The following is a 19668-nucleotide window of genomic DNA, read 5'->3' as shown; positions in this document are numbered from 1 at the left end:
ATATATATATATATCATAAAGCATAAAAGTGAAAGCCATTTTATGTTCATTGACTTATTGAATGGACAACTAAGGGCTTATGTTATATGGCTTTATTATAAATTTAATAAAGTTAATTTAGGAAACCAATAATATATGTTATTATAATATAAAGAATAACATAAAAAAAATCAAAAGCCATTTATGTGTTCATTCTATATCTTCTTGCCGAAACTAAAACAAGGAAAAGAAATAAAAGAAGTTAGGGTTTGGTCATCTCTTAAGCTCAATTAAGGTATGTGTTTAGCTCGATTTTTGATAATTTTTACGTTTTTGAGATCGTTGCTAAGTAATCTACAAGACCCATGCTTGAATTTTTTATTTTGATGAATATTTTGAGTTATACCATTGATGAGAGCTTGTGATTTTTTTTGTTTGATGATGAAATATGAAAGATATGTTTTAGATTAACATGTTTTGTATTGGAGTTTTTGATGATTTTAAGTAATTAGGACTAAATTGCAAAAATAATAATTTGAGGGACTAAAATGTGAAATAAATGAAATATATGGGCTTGTATGAACATGGGTAAAATTTGGCCTAACATAAGTGTATTGAAATTTTGCATATTTTGTGTTTTGTGCAAAAAGGACTAAATTGTAAAAATTGTAAATTTCAGCGGTAAAATGGTAATTTTCTCATTTATGTGTTTTAGGACTAAATTGAATGAAAATATGTTTGAATGAGCTTAATTTGAATATGTTTAGATCAAGAACCATAGAAATTGGATTTGGATCGGGGGAAAACGAAAGTTGTCAACTACTCGTCCCGTTCCGTTTTACATCGTCTGAGGTAAGTTTATAAGCAAATAGAGATTGTTAATTCTAATTATTTATGAGTTTATGATCTGAAATTAAATTATATGAGATTTTATATGTGAATGCCGAATGTGATTATGCTTGGGAACAATGTTTATGAATTCGTTTCGACCGAGTTACAACGTTCGAAAGCCTCGTATGAACTTAGGAATATCTAGGATATATATGTCATGACATAGGTTTCTGATATGTGATGTGCGAGTAAGACCATGGCATCGATATATGTGTGCGAGTAAGACCCTGTCTAGGACAGTGGCATCAATATGTGATTACATGTAAGACCACGTCAGGGACGTTGGCATTGTACGATATATGTGTGATTATCCGAGTGTCCTATCCAATTCCGAATGGTTCATCGGGCATCGATAAGTTGGGATCGAATGTGCGGAATGAGCTAAAATGATTAGGTATGAATTGGTTTATTACCTACTAGAAACAAGGTAAGTAAGTCATTAATGTGAACATGTGTATCTTGTGAAGTATATTTGGCCTTTACTATGTATATGCATATGATATTATATTTTGATTCGTGAGTATAAGTATATGTATTCATATAATGGTATTTAGCTTTGAAATTGAAAGATATATTTTGCTTATATATGTGTATGTGTATTCGACCATATAAAATAATTATATATGAGATTATTATCCTTTGACTTATGAATTTATGCATATAAGAGTAAATGTATTAGTTATGATAAAGATATTTTGGCTTGGAAATTGAATGATAGTTTGTAAAAATATGTATATGTTCATTCGCCATGAATAACCTACATGTGAAAGTACATATAAAATACATGAATTTGTAAGTTTAAGATTTAAAGTAACTACAATAGTATAATTTGGTTTAGTTTAAATGATTAGATTATGTTATTAATTTGTTTATTTGCTTATGACTTACTAAGCTATGAAAGCTTACTCTGTGCATGTTCATGCTTACCTCTGTTTTATAGATTTTGGATTCAAATTACGAGTTTGGGAATCGTCAGAGGAGCTTATCACACTATCAACTGTCTTCGGTATTTTATGAGTTGAATTCTCGAACCTATAGCATGTATAGGCTAGTTGTAATATGTTTGATTTTGGGATATGTATATAAAAGCCATGCGAAAATGGCTTGTTTAATTTATTAAGCTCAGTTTCAAGGTTTGGTCAAGATATGGTTATGTTGGCTTTGGTTTTGGTGATTTGATTATATATGACTATATGACCCGGTATTAAAGTAAGATAGTTTTGCATATAGTTAAAGTGAAGATATTGTGGTATACTAATGTTGGAGGTTTAGTATGTTTAATATTGAATGATATTTTAAAGTTGGTTGATTTTGGTGATATATATTTTTATTGGATTAAATGCTTGTTATATATGTGAGAAACATTTGGAGAAAGATTTAATGGCTTGATTTAAATTGTCAATGTTCGAAGTTATTATATAAGTGAATGATTAAGTGTTTCGGTAAATGAGTAAATAATGGAAGAAGTTGTATTTTAAGATGTTTTGAGCTAGTTAAGTTATGATTATGCTATGTAGGCGTGATGTTTTTGATAAAAGTGTGGGTTGCATTTGAAATGACTAGGATTTGGTTTAGTAAGGTGGTAAAATAATGATTGCATATTTGGTCGTGTAATAATGAGGTATAAATGGAGATTAAATTTCATATACTTTGTAATGGAAAAATTTTGGTAAATTTGGAGTAGTGAAGCTATGTAATCTTTTTGTGGATGTGTTATTACCCGAATGGAGGAAGCATAGAAATAAAATCTTGTATGTATGTTATGCATTATAGTAATATGCGGCATAGGTAGAACTTGAATGGTTTTATGTGCTTAACATGTCTTAAAAGGGTACGGTAAAATTTTTCATGAGAATTAAGTCTCGTAAACATGTGCTTATAGGATGTTTTGAGTGGTACAAATAGTAGTGGATAATGAATAAGCATGTAATTAAAATGTTTATATTCAGTCAAAGTTTTAGAAAACGACCAAATGAATACTAATAATTGTTAAAAAGTATCATGATGGTTTAATGCAAATTGGGTGAGTTGTTTTGAGTTTGAATATTAGTTTTTATATATATATATATATATATATATTGCGCATTGATAATAGTTGTAACGATGTGATTGTTAGATAATTTTAGTTAATTGAATAATATTTGAATCTTTTGTGAAGTTGATTTTTGGCAGTATATGCTAATGTTCCTAGTAGATGTAAAATGCATTATTTGATTTGTTATGTGCATGATGTATGTGATTAAAAATATAGATATTTATAACTCAAATTTTAGGTGTTCGAATATCATGGAATTAATGACCACATTGTTTAAAGTATATTAGAATGATTCAATGTTTGAATTATTTAATGTTTTAAATATGTAATATTTGTGACTCATGTTTAGTGATGATCTATTGATTTGGTTTGTTTTATTGATTACTATAATAGAAATTTTTAATGCATAAAAAGTGTCTAATGAATGCGTTAAGCTATGTCTTATGGTAATGCCTCGTAACCTTAATCCGGTGATGGATACGGGTTAGGGGTTTTACACTGTCTGGAACAGTGGCATCGATATGTGATTACATGTAAGACCACGTTTGGGACGTTGGCATTGTGCGATATGTGTGATAATCCAAATATCCTACCCAATTCCAAATGGTTCAATGAGCAAAGATAAGTTAGGTACAAATGTATAAATCAGGCTAAGTGACTAGGTATGTGATAATTGATTACCCATTTGAAATAAGGTAAGTTAATTATTTGATATGTGATACAAAACATATGTATGATGTTAGTTTGAATTTGTGAGTAATTGTGTAGTATATTCGGTCACAAGTTAAGTGTAATTATGTGATATTAAGGTTTGATACATGAGTATATGTAAACAAGTGTTTAAAGATTCGGCTTTATGCATTGATAATATGATTTTAAAGTGTGTGATACTTTGGTAAAGCAATATGTATATTCGGCAATATGGTAAAACAATATGTATATTCGGCAATATGATAAGTTATATGTATATGATGTTATATTTGATTCATGAGCTTGTGTATATAAGTATATGTATACTTGGTTATATAATGACATTTTGGCTTTGGAAGTTGATTGATATTTTGTTAATATAACTATATAAGCATTCATCCAAGGTAACATTTGTGCATGAAAGTATATATATTATTTATGAAATTGCAAGTTTGAGACTAAATGTGATAATGATATTATAATTTGGTTTAGTTTAATTAAGTTGTTTATTTGCTTATGACTTACTAAGCTATGATAGCTTACTGTATGTATTTATGTTTGCCTCTGTTTTATAGATTTTGGAGTCAAGTTATGAGCTCGGGGATCGTAAGAAAAGTCCACCACACTATCGACTGTCCTCGGTATCTTTATAAGTGAACTTTCGAATCTATGGCATATGTAGGCTGGATCATGTTTTGAAATGTTGGATTTTGGTTTTTGTATAAATTAGGCCATGCGAAAATGGCTTAAATTCTATGTTTAAATTCAGCTATGTTTGATTATGGTTTATGTTCATCTTGGTTACAAAGTTTTGTGCTATGAATGTATAGTATTTGTGGTAGGTATTATATGCATTAAAAATGGTTGATGATTTATTTTGGTATATATATTATATGTTATATTTTGTCCTTGAGTATGGTTTACTAATTGACTTAGTATTGAAATGAAATGATTATGATATATATATATTGAAATGAGTATTAGTTGTTTTAATTTGGTTGTAATAGCAATGTATGAGTATACATGTATATGTGCATAAGTCATGGATATTAATGTAGTGAATTGGTCAAGTAGAGACAAGTTAGATAAGTTATTTAGACTTATTAATATGCTAAATTTGTGATTCGGCAAATGTATTTTAAAGTAGGTCATTATATGTATACTTGTATGTTCGTGATATAATTGTGGTATTGAATATTTGTGGTTAAAGTTAGGCTATAAAAAAATTGATCAATGAATGTGGTTTTTGTATTGGTTTAAAAAGAGCATATCACTTGGATATTTGGGTTGGTTTATTTAAGTACTTTATTGGTAAAGTTGATAATATACCTTCGGTATATGTTAGGTAAAGTATTACATATATATCCGAATGGATGTCAAAATTTGTATTAATGTATGAAACATGTATATTCATATTGACTAATATATTAAAGTCGCATAAATGAATGAAAAGTTTAGTATTGAATTTTGTTTCATTTGATGTATAATTTGTACATGTGCAAGACTTATATAAATATAGGTCGATATTCAATTAATGAAGTTGTTGATTTGTTATATGTTACGTATATAAAAATAATTTTGTTTTGATATATCTTGGATTACGTTTTAATTATGTTATGTTATGAATGATATAATTTTAAGATTTGATATTTGATTAAGTTACAAGCATTGATGTGATTAAAATTTTTGGACTGCAAAATGTAATACATATTTATATAAACTATGATATGATCGGTAATGCCTCATAACCCTAATCTGGCGACGGATACGGGTTAGGGGTGTTACATTTGATATCGCTCTAGACTTCAAATATGAATATTTTGATGTTGAATATGGAAGTTATGGATGCATGTCGAAATGGTATGTGATTTAGTATGCAGAATGCCCTATTTTACTAAAATTTTTACAGAAATTTATAGTGGTATCAATAATAGGGGCATACATTTCGATACTTTTGAGTTGAAACGAATGTGCAGGAAACAGTTGCTCATTTTGGTATTGATACCAGTTCTCGAGTATCGATACTCGGGGTAAAAATATAGATACTTTTGAATTGTATTGATAAATTGCTGAGTTTTGAATTTTGAAGAAAAACAAAATGTTAAAAAGGTATCGATTTTTCAAACAATATCGATACCCATTTTGATAAATATTGATACCAATGTGTGTGTATCAATACCTACGTGACTTCTTTGGAAATTTTTATTAAGTGTTCCCTAAGCATGTTTTTAACTTGTTTTATGGTCGTTTAATGTATGTTTAGTAAATTTTAATGTTTCCTAGATTATTTTAGACTTAAATCTTCTATAAATTCTTAAGTGCGATGATGATTGTATGAAAATAAGACTGTGCGGAATGTGCGAAGTTGTGAGGTTTGGTGTAGTGTCTTGTTACTCGGGCTCGGCAATCGGGACAAGTATAGGGTGTTACAAATTTTTTTGGTACTTCCTTGTATTGTTTTGTATTTCCTTATAATTTTTTATAATTCCTCATATTTTTTTGTACTTCCTCATGTTTTTAGTACTTGTTACGATTTTTTGGCACTTCATCATAATTTTTTCTATTTCCTCATAATATTTTTATATTTCCTATTTTCTTTTTCTTTTTCTTTTTTGTATTCCCTCTTAATTTTTTATTCTTCCTCTATGTGTTTTTTGGTGCTCGGGTTTTTTGGTATTTTCTCATTTCTTTTTGTATTCCCTCATAATTTTTGGTGGTTAGTTATTTTTTTTTTGGTGGTTTCTTATATTTTTTGTATTTTCTCATTTGGTACTTCCACAAATTTGTTGGTACTTCATTTTGTTTTAGTATACCTTCAAAATTTTAAGTATGATTTTGAAATGAGAATTTGGAACGAGATATATTTTTGGAGTAAAAATATTATTTTTAAATATTAAGAAATTCCAATAGAATTATGTAAGGAAAAATTTAGTAACTTTTAAATTATTATTTTTCATGCTAAATTTTGTAAGAAAAATAATAATTCATGACAATTTTTAAAATATGAAAAATAAATAAATAAAACAAATTTGGTAAGACGAACAAAATCAATATCCTCATGTCTTTTTATATTTCATCATTTTATTTTAGGACTTCCTTATTTTTTTATTTTTTGTATTTTCTCATCATTTTAGAATATTAAAACATATGAGAAATACCAAAAACTATGAGGTGAATATCAAAAACCATGAGGGAGTTGAAGAATACTAAATATTGGTTGTCTTATAAATTTGATTTATTTTTTTAATTCTAAATTTTATTTGTAGATATAAAAATTTTTATTAATATGCAAAATATTTATTTTATATCAAAATTTGATTTTTCTAGTCAAAATTTATTTTCAAATCATATTAGAAATCCTGATCGCATAAAAAAATTTATGAGAAAATATTAAAATTATTAAAATTACTAATAATTATGGGGTGTAGCCAAAATCATGAAAAATAACAAAATTATGAAAAGAAATTGTTTTACCTATTTATCAGATAAACTATTTACAATTACAGGGGAGATTATGGAAGCTTACTATAAACAACTACTTAATTACCAAATGTGTAATTTACATGTGGGGTTCCGTGTGCAAGGCGTATATATATCTCATTGCAAAATATTTTCCTTTTTGACAAAATTTTTGAAATATGATTATAACCAGAGACTGCTATATTTCTAGCAGAGTAATTTAGATCGGTAGGGAATGTGAAGTCATCAACCAAAACAACATAATTTTTGCAATTGAATGTTTTAACTAGGGTTTCCAAATTTCTTGAAACAGTTTATCGTCTGAAAAATAGAAAAAAAAAGCAACCTTTCTCGAAGGATTTCTTTTTTCTTTAAGATAAACTATGTCTTCTGATGACAGCAATAATATCAGTCCAATTTCAAGAGATGCAGATGTAGATGCATGCTCCCCCTCTTCCACCGCCGTCACCTACAGCGACAACCCCTCTCCTTCCTCACTCCCAACTATTGCTCCAGACCCTCTGTCTTGGCCCCCTGATGGCAAGCTTTGCCTTGAGTGGATCCAGCATCTCATGTTCGTGTTCGAGTGGAGTTCAAGAAATCTGGCCCCCTCGGCTTTCCCCTCCGTGTTTCCAGTTCCCGTTTTCGATGCCCTCGTTCTTACTGCTTCCAAGATCCTCCACAAGGAACCCAATTGCCTCCAAATCAACACCCCCGACTCCGATTCAACGGTCGTAGTGGTTGGCGATCTTCATGGCCAATTGCATGATCTTCTATTCCTGCTCCAAGATGCTGGCTTTCCTGCCCAAAATCGGATCTTTGTCTTCAATGGGGATTATGTTGACAGGGGAGCTTGGGGTCTTGAGACTTTCTTGCTCTTGCTAGCCTGGAAGGTACTTCCAATTTTCAACTACTCTTTACAAAGAATACTCTTTTATTCCATTTGTTCTTAGCAATTTACGAATACCTTCTTTCATACTCTGTTTGTAAATGACTTTGACCCTACAGCTGGAAGGAGCTTTTTAACACTTTCGATTATCGATCTGACAATCATTTCTAGAGTAGCATTTGTCATTAGCATGCCATTTTCATTTCGTTTTTTTACTGCGAACCATGCTGTAGAAGCCTATTTCTAATCATGCTTGCCTCTTGTGGTTAATCTAAAGACTCATTTCGTGTTCCAGAAAGTAAGCTAATAATCTTTTTCCTTGAAATATATTGGATTTTGATATTCGCACTGATTTATTGGTAAACTAGATACTATATGCTATTTTGATAACTAAATAACGTGTGATAAGTTACCATATTCTTCTAGGTTTTCATGCCGCATAGAGTGTTTCTCCTTCGTGGAAATCATGAATCCAAATACTGCACCTCTACTTATGGGTTTGAGAAGGAAGTTCTGGCAAAGTATGGGGATAAAGGTAAGCATGTGTATCGAAAATGTTTGGGATGCTTTGAAGGACTACCTTTGGCCTCTATAATTGCTGAGCGTGTATATACTGCTCACGGGGGGCTTTTCCGCAGCATTTCTGTCACTCCTACTAAAAGGTCAAAAGGAAAGAAGAATCGTAGGATAAATCTCGTCCCTGAAGCCAACACCTTATGCCTTGGTTCTTTGGAGGAATTATCTAAAGCTCGAAGATCAGTCCTCGATCCTCCTTGGGAAGGATTGAATTTGATTCCTGGTGATGTGCTATGGTCAGATCCATCAATGAAACCTGGTCTTTCCCCAAATAAGGAGAGAGGCATTGGCCTGTTATGGGGCCCTGACTGCACGGAGGAATTCTTAAAAAGGTTCAAACTAAAGGTATTATTGTGATTATGTTTTTCATTTATAGCATTTGTGGTTAAATTTTTAACAAATGAATTGGTCATTTTGTAATTAGATTCTATTGCCACCACTCTCCATCAACATTAGTAGAGGCATTTAAGCAGTTTGGTATTCGGTTAATTTTTTACTAGATGGTTTATTTCTCTTAGTGTGAACATGCTATTTATGTTTCTATCAGATCTATGTTTAATAAGAGAAGGGGATGTTATCTAACATACTGTTATTTCAGTATGTGAATTTGGGATTGTTAGGTCTGTGAATTTGGGATTGATGTTTCATCTCATTAAAAAAGGGAGACGGAAACCTTAGGACTTGTTATAGAGGGACCCAAATCTCCTTTTAGGGTTTTGGTAAAATGTGACTTGCCTTTGTTTTATTAGTGGTTCCTTTAAATAGAGATTAAAACAATTAAAGAAAATTAAATGAAGTCCTACCAAACACAACTTCTATTTTAAGAGTCCTAAAACAACTTTATTCTAATATTTCTTCCAACAACTCCTAGAAATCCTTCCTAACAACTACTAAGCATTCACAAAATACTCCCCACCTGGAAAAGAGATTGTCCTCAAGCTCAGAGTTAAGATAAACTTGGCAAATGGTAGATTCCTCAAGAGAGTTTGGAACTGGTTTGGTGCTCACACATCCATTGATCATCCTTTTCCTTTTAGTCGAATTAAAGATCATTTTATTAGATAGAATGACTGCTACCAGACCATTATTCCTTTCCATTACTAACAGTTGAAACTGATAGGGGTTGTGCACCTCCACAAATTTATTCTTATCTAGGAGTACCATTGAATAAATCTTTCAAACTTCTTACCAACATTCACAATTTACAAAATTACCTCACCAATTTTAAACCCATGAGACCAAGATAGGGAAGCGAAATCAGTAGAGGCTGCCATGGTATGCTTTTGTTTAGTTAGGGGTCTACCTTGATATCTATCCTAGAGTTACAAACTTGTTTACTAGCAATCATGTTATCCATTCTTTCAAGCATTTGATTGGACGCTTTAGTTTTGTTCTCAGCAAAAATTTCATCCACTTGCTGCTTGCCTATTTATTCTCTCTGTCTTCACATATACTTGAGCTTTGTGCATATTGCCACTTTGCCTACCGCAATTTTGCCATTGCTGAGAATTGTTGGCTTTGATATGAAATTGTTACATACGTGAATTTGGGATTGATAGGGAGACTAAAACCTTAGGACTTGTTACAGACCTAAATCTCTTTTTAGGGTTTTGGTAAAATTCAACCCTATTAATCATCCCTTTAAATAGAGATTACAATAATTAAAGAAAGTAAATAAAGTCCTACCAAACACAACTTCTATTTCAAGAGTCCGAACACAATTTATTCTAAAGAGTCCTACAAACAACATCTCTTAATAGTCCTACCTAACAACTACCAAGCATACACAACAGAGATGTTCTTAGGTGCTTTCTATCCTTTAATTCATGCATTCAATATGCAATTTAATGAGGACACTGCTTGAACCATCAATTGTTGTCTATCATCAAAGATTTGATAAAACAGTTGTTGGTTTTCTAATGGAAGGTTGTGAAATGAGTTATACTAGTGACTGCTGAAAGTTAAAATTATTTATCTCAGTAAGATGCAGGGTTGGAAAAAAAATATGGAGAAAAATGCAGTTCAGGTTGGACAAGTGAATTTCTTTTTGGGGTCTAAACCTGTGTGATTCATGGTAAGCTATGTATAAATTAGGTTTTGACCCGATATTAGGATGTAGAAAGAGTAGAGTTGGCAGTGGTTCTGGTATGAACTGGACAATTTTGAAGGAACATCTTATACAAATTTTTTGCCTAGATTTGAGTCTAAATCTGGGACTGAATGCATTATCTAAATGGTAATTAGTCTACATCTGGGTATGATTTGAACATGCATATCTATTATAGTGTGTGTTAGGGGAATGACTTGTTGTAGGGTTTGCCTGTCAAAACTTGCATTGCGGTTGCAACTTGCAAGTGTGGAGACTAGAAGTAAGATAGTAACTTGACGCTGTAAAATTTAGCTTTTACACTCTTATTTCTTGTCAGACTTTGCCATTCTTTTTTTTTCAATATAATTGATATTATTTTTATTGTTTGAGTGAAATTAAGTCATATGTTACATAATTGCATATTAGTCATCACAGCCATTAATTTTATCAGCTAGCTCTTGTTTTGTGTTACAAAATATTGACAGTGTGTTTGTTGTTTGGTGCAATTGCCTCAGCTAATTATCAGGTCACATGAAGGCCCAGATGCAAGAGAAAAAAGGCCTGGTCTCGGGGGAATGGATGAAGGATACACAATAGATCATGATGTGGAGTCGGGGAAACTGATAACTGTATTTAGTGCTCCAGACTACCCACAATTTCAGGTATCTTCATGATCTTCAATGCATTATTTGTTGTCCCCCAAGATTTAAAAGCTTGGTTTCTGCTTTGATCTCGAAAACAAATGACAAATTATGTACATGTTTTGGCTTAAGTTTCAATCACAACATCCTTTTGAATGTTTTCTATGGATCTGTACCTAGACTTTATATTACTGTTACTTTTTTGTGGTTATATGTGGATGTCTTTTGATATCATTGAGGTGTTTTAGGAGGTTTGAATGCCTATTAATGTATCTTTTGGCTTCCATATTGGAAGTAAAAAGCTGTTTTGTTTCTTGGACATGGTTAGATTGAAGTTATGTGGTCTTGTTGAAATGCATCAAAACACAGAAGGGTATACATATCTTAAATTTACATATACTTGAATGATTTGTGTTTTCTATGCATGCAAGTGAGGTATCTGTTTATGAGTATCTTGCTCAAGTAAATTACTTAAGTAGAATGAGCTAATGTTTTGGGACTTTTTCCTTTTCCATTTGTTAGTTTGTATTTTTGGTATAATGGATGTATCATTAGTACCCGTCCCCCAAAAAAAGGACATCCCTGATACAAAGTAATCAGTACTAAAAATAACATTTTTCTGCAATTGTGTGCTTTAAGGAGATTGTTGTGCGCCTTGGCGTAAGATCTAGTCACAGGTCTAGACGAGAAATTATCCTTGCTTCGACCTATGGTTACTCAAAGGCAGATTCGTCTTTGACTGAACCCCTTTTAACGTTTGTGATAAAAAATAAACTCCCCTTTTATTTCATATTGGCAGCCTTTTTATAGGCTGTTAATTACAAAGGAAAATCCTAATCTAATTCCTAATTTAAAGTCCTAATAGAATTCCTAATTTAAAGTTTATAAGGAAATAAAAAACCTAGTAAAACTAAAACTCCTAAAGAAATTAAATAAATGTAGAATTCTAATTCCTATTTCTCCGTTGATATTGTTTTCCAATGAAAACATCTATATCATTACTCCCTTCTGAGTTGAGCTTGTCCTCAAGCTCAAATTCGAGATAAGTCGCTCGAAAATTATCAATTGGTTCCCAAGTGGCATCTTCTTGAGGATATCACGCCCATTGCACTAATAGTTCCTCTTGACCCGATTAAGCTGGTATTAATAATAGCTTGTGGAGTAGGCAAGGCCTTGCCATCATATACTAAGGGCAAGTCTCCTACCGCATCTGGTTGAGGTCCCTTGTATTCTTTGAGGAAAGAAACATGAAATACATCATGTATTCTGCTGCCTGTAGGTAATTCAAGCTGATAGGCCACTTGTGATGCTTCTGTTTAGTTATCGTCAATTGTCGATACTGTTGAAGCCGTAACCAAACCCAATCCCCGACTTTAAAATTCAACTCTCTGTGCCCCAAATCATAAGTGGCTTTCATTCGTTGCTGAGCTTGCAAGAGTCTATCCCGAGCATTGTGTAAAAGTGCATCCCTATCTTGTAGAGCCTTATCCACAGCTTCAATCCTTGTAGAACCAGCTGAATAGGAGAGAAGTCGAGGTGGATCCCTACCGTATACTAATTGGAAGGGAGTGACCTTTAGGGCAGTGTGATATGAGGTGTTGTAGCAATACTCAGCCCATGGAACCCAATCGACCCACTGTCGTGGACGATCACTAGAGAGGCATCGTAGGTACATTTCTATTGTTCGGTTAACTACCTCTGTCTGACCATCAGATTGGGGATGGTATGTTGAGGAAAAAGCGAGCTTAGAACTACTTTGACGAAATAATTCCTTCCAAAACAGGCTGAGGAAAACTTTATCACGGTCTGAAACTATGGATTCCGGCAAGCCATGAAGTCGGAATACCTCTGCAAAGAAGACGGTAGCAACAGATATAGTGGTAAATGGATGGGACAAAGGTAAAAAATGAGCGTACTTCGACAGTCTGTCCACAACCACGATAAGTACCGATTTCCCTTTTACTTTGGGTAGATCCTCCACGAAATCCATAGAAATATCAGCCCCAACATGTTGTGGTATTGGAAGAGGTTGAAGTAAACCTGCGGGCTGTAAATTTTGCCATTTGTGGCGTTGGCATACTAAACAATGTTGCACAAATTCTGAGGTTGCAAGCTTCATTCCTTTCCAAAAAAAATCTTGGCGAAGACGATGCAATGTTTTCAATTCCCCTTCATGTGCCATAGCATGTATAGAGGAGATAAGAGTGGGAATAATTGGTGAGGTAGGTAAAAGGTACAACCTCCCTTTGAAGAAAATCAACCCATCTTGTGCAACCCAATCGGGCCCCAACTCTCCTTGTAGAATTCTTTGCTGGAGTTGTGATAATTCTGGGGAAGCTTCTATTTCTCGTCTGATGGCTTTAAGAATTTCAACTTGAGGGAATGAAACAGTCATGAGGTGTGGTAAGTCTTCGTCTTTTCTAGATAAAGTATCTGCAGCCCTGTTCAACTTCCCTGCTTTATATTCCACTCGGAAATCAAACCCCATTAGCTTGCTGATCCAATGTTGTTGTGGGGATGTTGTAAGTCGTTGGTCTAACAAATACTTAAGACTGAAGTGATCAGTACGGATGAGGAAATGCCTTCCCCAAAGATAGGGTCGCCAATGAGTCACTGCCTTTGCCAAACCAATTAATTAACGTTCGTAGACAGCCAACTTAAGGTGTCGATCTGCAATCTTGCAACTGAAAAAGGCAATGGGGTGTTCCTTTTGCTGTAGTACAGCTCCAAACCCGCTGTCCGAAGCATCACATTCAACCACAAATTCCTCCGCAAAGTTGGGTAATTGCAAAATTGGGGCTGCTGAAAGAGAAGTTTTTAATTGGGTGAAAGCAGCATCAGCTTCCTTAGTCCAGTTGAAGGCATTTTTCTTTAGAAGAGATGTTAAGGGTGCAGCCACTTGTCCATAATTCTTGATGAAATTTCTGTAATATCCTGCCAACCCAAGAAAGCCTCGTAGAGCCTTGGTAGTTTTAGGAGTTGGCCAATCGGTGACATCTTTAATTTTAGTGTGATCAACCTCGACCCCTTCACCATGGATGACATGACCGAGGTAGGTTACCTGAGACTCTCCAAAGAAACACTTGGATTTCTTTAAGAGCAACATTTTATCCCGCAAGAGTTCAAAAACTAATCTTACATGATGCATATGTTCAGTCCATGTTTTGCTATAAATTAATATGTCATCAAAGAAGAATAAAACAAACTTACGCAAGTAAGGGCGAAAAATGTCATTCATCAAACTCTGAAATGTGGAAGGGGCATTGGTAAGCCCGAATGGCATGACAAGAAACTCAAAGTGTCCATGGTGGGTTCGGAAGGCTGTCTTTTCCACATCAGTAGTTGCCATTCTAATTTGAAAATATCCCGATCGTAAATCCAATTTTGTAAAATATTTTGCCCCATGAAGTTCGTCCAACAATTCATCCACGACAGGAATCGGATATTTGTCTTTAACAGTGCAAGCATTAAGCTCTCGATAATCGATGCAAAAACGCCATGACCCGTCATGCTTCTTTACTAATAATCTTGGAGAAGAGAATGGTGATCTCTTGGGTCGAATGATTCCTTGTTGTAACATTTGGTCACATCGCTTCTCAATCTCATCCTTTTGAAAATGTGGATATCGATAAGGCCTGACTACAATTGGTCCCGTTCCTGGTTTGAGAGTTATACGATGGTTACATTTGCGGTTAGGAGGTAACCCAAACGGTTATTGGAATAAATGTGCAAATTCTACCAGTAGCTTATCTAATACTATATTAGTTAAATCCTGTCCCTGTATCAAGCTGAGTCGTGGAACTTCCTCTGGGTGCTGCCTTTGCCAGAGTATCTTCTTCTTGTTTACTGCAAATTGCATAATTAAGGAGCTGAAATCCCATAAAATTGGACCAAGGATACACAACCATTTAACCCCCCAAATCATATCAAACCCTTCTAATGGTATTGTATAAAAATCAGCTTGAAAGTTGTCATTGGCCACAACGAACTGTATTGATTTACAAATGCCAATGCTAGGAACCCATTCTCCGTTTGCCACACATACTTGCAACCCCCTTTTCTTTTATATTTTTAGTCCCAATCTTGGCACTAGACCTTCGCGTAGAAAGTTATATGTACTGCCTGAATCAACGAGAACTAACACTGTTTTTCCTGATACCTTTGCTGGTAGTTGCATAGTAGATGAATTGCAAGTTCCTCTAATGGCATGTAAGGAAATTTCAAGATCATCTACCTCATCATCTTGCTCATCTTTAATATCTGGTACTTCTATCCAAAATAGCCTTTTACATTTGTGCCCCATGGAGTAAGACTCGTCACAATTATAACACAATCCCTTAGCCCTTCTCTCCGCCATCTTTGCTCGTGTCAATCTTTTGATAAATGGTGCGGAAGAACCTATTTTGTTGTTATTCCCCATTGGTTTCGTTGTTTGTCCTCCTCCCTTTGCAAAGCTCTTAGTTGTTGGAATAATGGAATTGCTGCCAGTGTTTTGGGAAGCTGACCAGTTTAGATTGGTTTGAGATAACATCTTGGAAGAGACTTTTTGTTTCAGTTCCAAAGCTCGAGCCATATTCATTGCAACTTCAAGGTTTCCCGGTTGTTGCATCTCGATATCAATTCTAAGTTCCTCTACTAATCCAGCAGTAAAAAGGTTTACTTGTTGTCGAGGTTTAAGATCAGTAGTCCTAGCCAGTAGTGATTGAAATTGACGTTGATATTTGTAGAAATCAGAGTATTTGATACTCAATATAACATAAATCAGAGTTTTTTTTATATACAACCTATGACACTACTTTAGGAAACTCTAAGTTAGGAAAGATACTAAATAGGAGATATGATCCCTTAAAATAAGGGATTTTAATAAAAAATATCTACAAAATATTCCTAAAATATTTACAGGATATTCCTACACTCCCCTCAAGTCGGAGAATATACATTGTATAATCCCGGCTTGAATAGGAATTTATTGAACACGTGTTTTGGTAAAGCCTTGGTAAGAATGTCTCAATCATCCTTCAAGGAATGTAAGAAAGAGTGGCTGTCTTTTGTTGACTTGATCAACAATAAAATGCTATCAATTTCAACATGCTTTGTTCGGTCATGTTGAATCGGGTTCTTGGCAATCTGAATGGCGATTGATTATCACACAAAACTTCAAAGTGATCCTCCGATTTGTGCCAAGTTCTTTAGTAATTTAAGTAGCCAAATTCCTTCATATCCCCAAAGCTAGTGCTCTAAATTCAGCTTCAGCACTACTACTTGAAACAACAGATTGTTTCTTACTTCTCCAAGTTGTAAGGTTACCCCAAACAAAAGTGCAAGACCCACTAGTGGATCTTCTTTCGGTGAGATCTCTAGCCCAACTAGAGTCTGTAAAAATCTTAACATTCATCTTGTGTCTTCTTAAACATTAAGCCGTGTCCGGAGTTTTCTTCAAGTACTTGAGAATTCTATTTGTCACGCCATATGCTCTTCAAGAGGATTAGTCATGTGTTGACTTATCACATTTACGGAAAAGCTATATCTGGCCTTGTCAAGGATAAGTAGATTAGTTTCCCAACTAACCTTTGAAATTTCTCTCTGTCTACTAAGGACTCATCTTCTTTATTGAATTTCAAGTTTGCCTCCATTGGTGTATCACCGGCTTACGACCAAGAAAGCCGCTTTGAGTAAATCAAGTACATACTTTCTCTGGTTGATCACAAGTCCTTCTTTTGATCTTGCCACCTCCATTCCTAGGAAATACCTTAGCTTTCCCAAGTCCTTGGTTTCGAATTCCTTGTTTAACAACTTCTTCAAATTGCTAATCTCTTCCTCATCATCTCCAGTAAGAATGATGTCATCCACATACACAATTAGGATAGCTTTCTTATTTGTAGAAGTTACCTTGATGAAAAGCGTATGATCGGCAAGGGCTGCTTGTAGCCATTTTGAAGAATGACTTTAGTGAACCTCTCGAACCTGACATGACAACACTCTCTAAAGCACTCCCAATCCAGATTTGCCTCCTCTTCCTCGATTTGATCAAACCACAATTGTGCTTCTCCTAAGAGATGGAATGAAGCTAAGCCGACTTTGTCTTCTTCGTTGGTCCGCTGATTGTCAAAAAAATTTTCGCATCTTTTTAACCATCCTAAAAGATCACCAACACTATCATAAGTGGGAAATTCCATCTTGGAGTATCTTGGCACCATGCCCCCACCGTGTTGTGAATCTGAATTTCTTTTCTTGCCTCCACTGCTGCCTTGTTCTTCATTATTTTTTTCTAAATTCTCTTTCGTTGTCTTTTGGACCGAAAGAGATAAAATCGCCATCTGCTCCTCTAATGCTTGTTGCCTTGTAGCCATTTGTTCCATAAATGCCTTCAGCTTGGCTGTCAAAGTTTTTTCGTCACCCATGACAGCTGACTCCGATACCAAGTTGTTATGTGCCTTAGCGTAAGATCTAGTCACAGGTCTAGACGAGAAAGTATCCTTGCTTCAACCTATGGTTACTCAAAGGCAGATTCGTCTCTGACTGAACCCCCTTCCCAAACTAACGTTTGTGATAAAAAATAAACTCCCCTTTTATTTCATATTGGCAGCCTTTTTATAGGCTGTTAATTACAAAGGAAAATCCTAATCTAATTCCTAATTTAAAGTCCTAATAGAATTCCTAATTTAAAGTTTATAAGGAAATAAAAAACCTAGTAAAACTAAAACTCCTAAAGAAATTAAATAAATGTAGAATTCTAATTCTTATTCCTCCGTTGATATTGTTTTCCAATGAAAACATCAATATCAGAGATATGTTGTCTAGATCATCAAGAGCAGGGTCCTTTAACACCATATCACCTTTATCATATATATGCTTTGTTACTTCATTCTTCCAATTCGCTCAAGTATTTGCTCCTGGTTTTTCTTAAATATCAGTACATCCATTATAGCTATCTTATCTCAACTACACTCATCTTTTGCTGGTGGTGGCTCTTAGTAGTCTGACATTAAGTCCAGCACTTATTGTTTAGTCAATGTTGTCATTCTGGAATTTTACTTAATCATGTTACCATGAATTAGTGGATGCGAAATACTAATCCTATCTTGTATTCCAACCTATCCATATAGCACGTCCATTATAGCTATCAAGGGTGTGGGGTTTAACATCACTCATGGATGAAGGTAACAGTAATAACTGTATGTGACGGTACTGATACCTGTTAAAGATCCGGGTCTGGCATATAAGTATATCTATCTATTTTTATGTTGGTTTCATATATAAAGGAAAGCTTTTGGATAAAATTCTAGTTGGAACCAGAACAATATATTTGCTGTGGGGGCGTATTCTCCATATCTTGTATCTGTTGGTGTTTTGACTGGTAAAGCAGATTTCAGCATTTTCCTTAGAACAGCCACAGCATTTTATTTTTTATTTAACTAAAAAGATTTTTCTATGATGCAGGCAATAGAAGAGAGATACAATAACAAGGGAGCATATGTTGTACTAAAGCCCCCTGGTTTTGATAATCCTGAATTCCATAGTTTTGAAGCAATTACCCCAAGACCCAAGGTATCAAACTGGCTTGTATTAATGGGTTCAGATTTTTGGCTGTTGCTGTAAACATCATAAAGATAAATGCCACATGTGCAGGTGAATCCATACTATGACTTTGAGGAGGTGATTGATTCTGATGAAGACTTGGATTTAGCTTCAATGGTGACTACTGACTTGTAATGGCCAGGCTCTATTTGCTTTTCATGATCACTATTCATTAGTTTTGAAAGTTGTACATGGTATTAATGAGTTTTCATTAATATAATTATTTGGTAACAAAAAGCATGTTCCTTTCACTTTGAAGCTGTTTGTTATGCTGTAAAAGAAACCTATCCTTGTGTTAAATTAATATGATTTATTTATAGTTAAATGGTAGAGTAAATGGGCGGACAGACAGACAGACAGACAGGATGTGATGGTAGTTGTAGACTAGTGGCAGTTGTATCTTTTTTTTTTTTTTGTTGCTGTTGTTGTAGAGTTGATGTAGCTTTGATGGGAGGTCAAACATTTAGTTTTTGCCCTTTTTAAGTAAGTTGATATACTAAATTTTTGTTTGTGCAATTAATCTATGGTTTTCAGATCAGGTTTATGCATACTACATGGTACATGCATACTTGGCCCTTTTAGATGCATAACTTGCAAATAAGAGATTTTTTGACCATTTTGCTTTCAGCGCGTCCAAAACATTTACCTTTACTACAACTATAAGATCTCATTTTTATTTATTTTAAAATCCATATATCTTTTTATTCAATCTTATTGTTGTCTGTTTTTGTCTTGGGTGAGACCATTGATGTTTTAAAGTAAGAGAATTTAATAGATATCAGACGGTTTTAGGTTTATAAGATAAATTTTATGGAACATATTGATTATCTATATAAGGATA

General features: G+C 33.8%; 1 protein-coding gene across 1 annotated transcript; it reads left to right on the top strand.

The window, feature by feature from the left end:
• The first annotated feature begins 7168 nt into the window (after nucleotides 1-7168).
• On the top strand, nucleotides 7169-19347 carry LOC108451411 (serine/threonine-protein phosphatase 7). Its single transcript, XM_017749108.2, has 5 exons — nucleotides 7169-7947; nucleotides 8370-8864; nucleotides 11124-11270; nucleotides 18690-18797; nucleotides 18879-19347. The coding sequence occupies exons 1-5, from the start codon at nucleotides 7438-7440 to the stop codon at nucleotides 18960-18962; spliced, it is 1344 nt and encodes a 447-aa protein (XP_017604597.1). The 5' UTR covers nucleotides 7169-7437; the 3' UTR covers nucleotides 18963-19347.
• Nucleotides 19348-19668: the final 321 nt, after the last annotated feature.

Source organism: Gossypium arboreum, chromosome 7, assembly GCF_025698485.1.
Source record: "Gossypium arboreum isolate Shixiya-1 chromosome 7, ASM2569848v2, whole genome shotgun sequence".
Lineage (NCBI taxonomy): Eukaryota > Viridiplantae > Streptophyta > Magnoliopsida > Malvales > Malvaceae > Gossypium > Gossypium arboreum.
Note: the sequence above shows the minus strand (reverse complement) of the source record. Positions and strands in the feature narration are given on the sequence as shown.